Source organism: Hermetia illucens, chromosome 1 (assembly GCF_905115235.1).
Source record: "Hermetia illucens chromosome 1, iHerIll2.2.curated.20191125, whole genome shotgun sequence".
In the NCBI taxonomy this organism is placed as follows: Eukaryota; Metazoa; Arthropoda; class Insecta; order Diptera; family Stratiomyidae; genus Hermetia; species Hermetia illucens.
In genome coordinates this window covers 97,671,250-97,676,144 of record NC_051849.1, presented here as the reverse complement: position 1 = coordinate 97,676,144, position 4,895 = coordinate 97,671,250, and the positions used below count along the sequence as shown (strand labels likewise).

At 32.7% G+C, this 4,895-nt stretch overlaps 1 protein-coding gene across 1 annotated transcript; it reads left to right on the top strand.

Annotated features, from left to right (window-relative positions):
- The first annotated feature begins 555 nt into the window (after positions 1-555).
- LOC119656083 lies at positions 556-1,928 on the top strand. The gene is made up of 2 exons (XM_038062414.1): positions 556-603; positions 1,239-1,928. Exons 1-2 carry the CDS (start codon positions 556-558, stop codon positions 1,926-1,928), a joined length of 738 nt encoding a protein of 245 aa, XP_037918342.1.
- The last annotated feature ends 2,967 nt before the right edge of the window (positions 1,929-4,895 follow it).

The following is a 4,895-nucleotide window of genomic DNA, read 5'->3' as shown; positions in this document are numbered from 1 at the left end:
ATTGATGTTTACATTAGTTGAGGGATGTTTACATATGATCTTAGATTAGTGTTTACATTAGTTGAGGATGTTTACATATGAACTTATATTACTGATGATATGGGCTGATGTCATCATCTGGACTATTGGTGAAGGTGACCTTGGGGTTAGGTACAAGTGTACTGGGTGTACTTATATTAATGGGTGTAAGGTCCTGTGTAACTCGTGCGCCTTAGATGATGGCGATGATACCAGCAAAAGGGGGAGAAAACGGAGAATTTGCGTCAAAGGATGTCTAAAGAAAAGGGCGACTCTTAGCCACGACAGTCTAATTGAAGAGTTACAGTTATCTTCCCCCCTTGACTATAAAAATTATTTGAGGATGGATCCAAACACTTTTGGAGAACTTCTGCAGATGGTATCTCCTCATATATATAGACAAGATACGCAATTAAGAGATGCAATATCTCCTAAGCAAAGGTTGTTTGCTACCTTAAGATATTAGTGTCCGGGCTTACATATGAAGCATTAAAATTTGAAACAGTAATTGCCGCCCAAACACTAGGGAAAATTATAATGCAGACGTGTCATCCAATTATCAAGGTTCTGAAAGAACACAATCAGGTAATTTATTTTTATTTATTAATTCTTAGAAAAGATATTGTGAAATAAACAAAACATAATAAAATAAACACAAAGTAAGGAGAATCTCTATTCTTTAAATTGAGGGTCAGAGAAAAGTTGTGCTGCATTTGTACAAGTTTTGTATTCATGTAAACACTGATTAACTGATTCTGAAGTGGATAATTGCACTGAATGTTGCAATGATGTTTGCTGGTATGGAGGGGTACCTCCGAGTATGGCGAAAATAACGCAAAAGATGAGGTCGAAGAAGTCGGGTGGTTCATTTATGGAAATAGAATTTCGATGCAAAGTTCCTAAAAGACCTTCGTATAAGATGTCGTTTATTGCTTTCTTTGCAGGTATTTGTTGATCGGCTGCTAAATTCCTAAATTCGAAAGCCCAATGTTTGGCCTGAACTTCCACCTCGTCATTTGAAGTTTTCAGCTGTTCACATGCCATTTAAAGCAATTCATTCCGTTTTTTAAAATCCTCGTTCGCGATAGATGTGGTCTTCCTTTTCTTTCTTTCGGGTAGAGTAGGTGATGATATGGCTGGTCAACATTTTCAAAATTTTCTGCAACTATTTCACGTACACTATCCTATAAAAAAATAGTAACATTATTTTCGTATTACAGATACCACAAAATGAGGAAGGGTGGGTGCAAGTAGCAAAACAATATGAACGCAAGTGCAATTTTCCTCATTGCCTTGGAGCAATGGATTGTAAACATGTTTTAATACGAAAGCCTGCAGGAAGTGGTTCATATTACTTTAACTACAAACACACGTTCAGTATTGTTCTAATGGTCATTGTTAACGCAGATTATCAATTTTTAATGATAGACGTAGGCGCCAATGGACGTGTATCTGATGGTGGAGTATTTGCAAATACAATATTTTACAAGAAACTGTCACAAAATCGGCTTCTTTTGCCTAAAGAAGATAATCTACCATTAAGTCGCATTAATGCACCGTATGTATTCGTCGCCGATGATGCTTTTCCACTAATGAAAAATATTATTAAGCCGTTCAGTATGAGAAATCTAAGCAAAGAAGAAACTATTTATAATTATCGAATATCACGAGCTCGTCGAGTGGTGGAAAATGTGTTTAGAATAATAACTCCTCGTTTTAGAGTTTTCCAAACTCAAATCAATCTTGAACCAGAAAAAGCTTCTATTGTAGTAATGGCATGCTGTTATTTAGACAATTTTTTACGTAGTAAGAACGTGGAATCGTATTTGCAAGGAGGTTTGGATGCAGAAAACGAAAACAGCAAATTAAGTCTCTTGCTCCGAGCGGGGACAAAAAAAAAAGAAATATAAATGAAAACAGAGTTTTTATTTTTTCGGAAATATTTATTCTATACAATGTTAATTGACAATATGAAGTGACGGGTGATTCGCGGCAACTGGGCGAGATGTTATTTGATTTCTTATATTTATTCATTTATAAATGCTGATTAAGCGTCTGGCTGCTTGTATTTTTCCAGAAATGCGGCAAATTCTTTCCAGACGGTATCTTGTTTCGTCGCGTCTAAAGTGTCTGTATCTGGCGGATTAGATACAGGCACGTGTAATCTGTTTTTTTGATTTATGTGTGCTGACGCATACATAACTTCTCCCCCCTTTGACCTTGAATTCTCCTGAATTCGATTTTCTATTTGAACTTTTAGTTTTTTCTGTTTTTGAAAATATAATATTATTGGCAAGATTACAAGGAATAATATGAAAATTGAACTTAAATTTAGTACAATATTTGCATTTTTATGTATTTGCAATTCTTCAATTTTCTTTGTGTTATGTATATTGTTTACAATTATATTATCCAAAGTTATTTTGTCATTAAAATTTAGGGTTTTTTCGTTAGAATAATAGAATCTGTCGTTTCTTCTATCTTTAATATTTGAAAAGTAGTGATTTAGAAAAGAGAGTGCAATTATTAAAATGTATCAGAAGATTTCCTGTTATAATAAGGTTTCTAGTGTCACATGTTTGATTTATTGGAAGTTTTTCGGCATTTTTAATAACAACTGTTTCTTCATCCAGTTCAGTGTTCAAATTTTTAATTAGTTTACAGGTATTACTATAGATGCAATGTTTACTAGTTTTTAGTTCATTAAAATATTTATAAGATTCATAGGTATATATAGTGTTCTTTATGGAGAGAATCGTTTCTACTGGAAAATCTATTTCTTTATGTTGTTTATTTGTTATTGGTAAAATCATCTTAAGTTGAATATTTATAAATTCTACAGGGATTTTTATTGCGAAAATTAATATGCTGTCTTCTGCTTTACATAAACCAACTTTTACATATTGTAATTTGTTTACATCGATATTATACATTTTTATCTCGTCATCTCATTGTATGTCTGGCTTTGTTAGCCATGTCTCCAATTCTTTTGATTGTGTCGCTAAAATTTCTATTGATTTCTACTTGTTGATTAATGGTTTGTATAATGTTACGGTTATTTATGTCAATTGTCTTGAGGTGTTCGTCTATGTTTTTTCTATCTTGGTCGTCCATTGTCCCGAAAAGCCAATGTTGTGCGTTACCTACTAAATTAAAAAGTCCTCTTTTCTATCTTTTGTCTAGTGGTTTCAATGTGTTAACTTTATTAGTTAAATGTTCAAGTTCTGTTAGTATTAAGGATTTTTGTTGTTCTTTTAAATGTTCCGCGTTAATCTTAAATTCGTTTATTACGTTAAGGATTTCTAATGGGTTTATAATATGAAGAACGATGCTAGATTTCATCGGTATTTCTGCTTTGTTTAGATGTATTTGCGTAAATCCAGGACTGTCGTTAATGTTTTGTATATTTAATTGTCCGTTAGTTGGAGTCAATATCATGAGTAGTGTTGCGAATATCGTGAAGAATAACTGTAAAAATGATCATGCCCGATCAGGTATGGTTTTATTGAAATGGTAGTGAGATATTGTATGATATAGATATTATGTTAATAATTTTCCCTGGATGATTTCGACTATCATTCTTTTTCGAATGTAAGGAATATTTTCTTGTGTGAATAAAATTTGGCGATGTTTAGAAATATTTTCTGCGATGCTACAGCTAAATACACCACAGTCGTTTGCGTTTTCCTGTTGAGGTGTGTTCGCGGCTGCATCTTTGATAAAGGTTGATGTATCGAATGGAATTTGTCGCTTATCCATGGACTCGTTCCTTAAATATTCTTCTAAAGTTTCTAAAATTTGCGCATTGGGTTCTCCTAATGAGTCATAGGATTTCATTGTTTTGTTAGGGAAATCAACTATGGAGATAGCCCAATGGTTTTGGTTAACGTGTACTGGTATCAGTAGAATATCATAATCGAAAATATTTACGTTTCGTGTCCATTTTTTAATTGATTGGTAACCTACATTGAGAAGGCGTGTAGTGAAAAATGTGTTCATCGCAAAGACTTTGGGTGAATTTGGAAAGTTACTTTCTTTGCTGCGTTCAACGATTAATTTCAAATAAAATTCTATTTTTTTGTCGTTTTGAGGAAGAGCACAACAAGAACCATCTTCTATCCGTGGTTCTTCTTTATATACTTTGCGTTTGATTCTTTAATTGACTTCTTATCAGTTTATTTCCATAATGAAAAGAATGATTTGTTATTTGAGCGGATGCGATTGGGATAAACAAATGTGGATATTAATATGCTGAATGCGCTTGGCTTGCAATATTTGGATATTCTTATCTGGATAGGCCGGATGTTTATAAAGTCATTATTTTGGGTTGTGAGATTTAATTAAATGCAAAATGTCAACTAATGCAAAATGATACATTGTTGCAGTTCTTGGGAATAATTCATTCTTGGAATAATGGGGTTATGTGGGTGTCTATGGGGGTGAGGAGTGGGTAGGTTGTGAGGAATAGGTGAGTCATGTGTAACTCCTCCCTCCTTAAGATTGACGTTATCCTTGACGTCTTTAATTTCTGATAGTTCTACGTCTTTATTTATCTCTACTTTTATTGATGTTTTTTGTCTTTTACAATATAGATATGCTATGGTAATAAGAATCATTATTATAATTATAATTGCAAATGTAGAACTTGTTATTATATTTCCTTTATGTTCAAATTTCACTTCGATCTTTTTCTGTTTTCCAATTGTATTTTTTCTAAATTTATTTCGTAGTTAAAGTTGGTAATGTTTTTAATTGGATTTAAAGTTAATATTTGTTGAAATTCTTTAACCGTATTAGTGTATGTCTTGTTTTTGATTTCTATTTTACAATTGCTAAATCTCATGATATAATTTACATCAAGGTGATATGTTTTTTCA

What these genes read in the sequence shown, in the direction of transcription:
- LOC119656083 (XM_038062414.1), top strand. Translation starts at nt 556, where the DNA reads ATGCAGACGTGTCATCCAATTATCAAGGTTCTGAAAGAACACAATCAG. An exon ending in TTCTGAAAGAACACAATCAG is followed by an intron (nt 604 to 1,238) that starts GTAATTTATTTT and finishes TTCGTATTACAG; the next exon opens with ATACCACAAAATGAGGAAGG.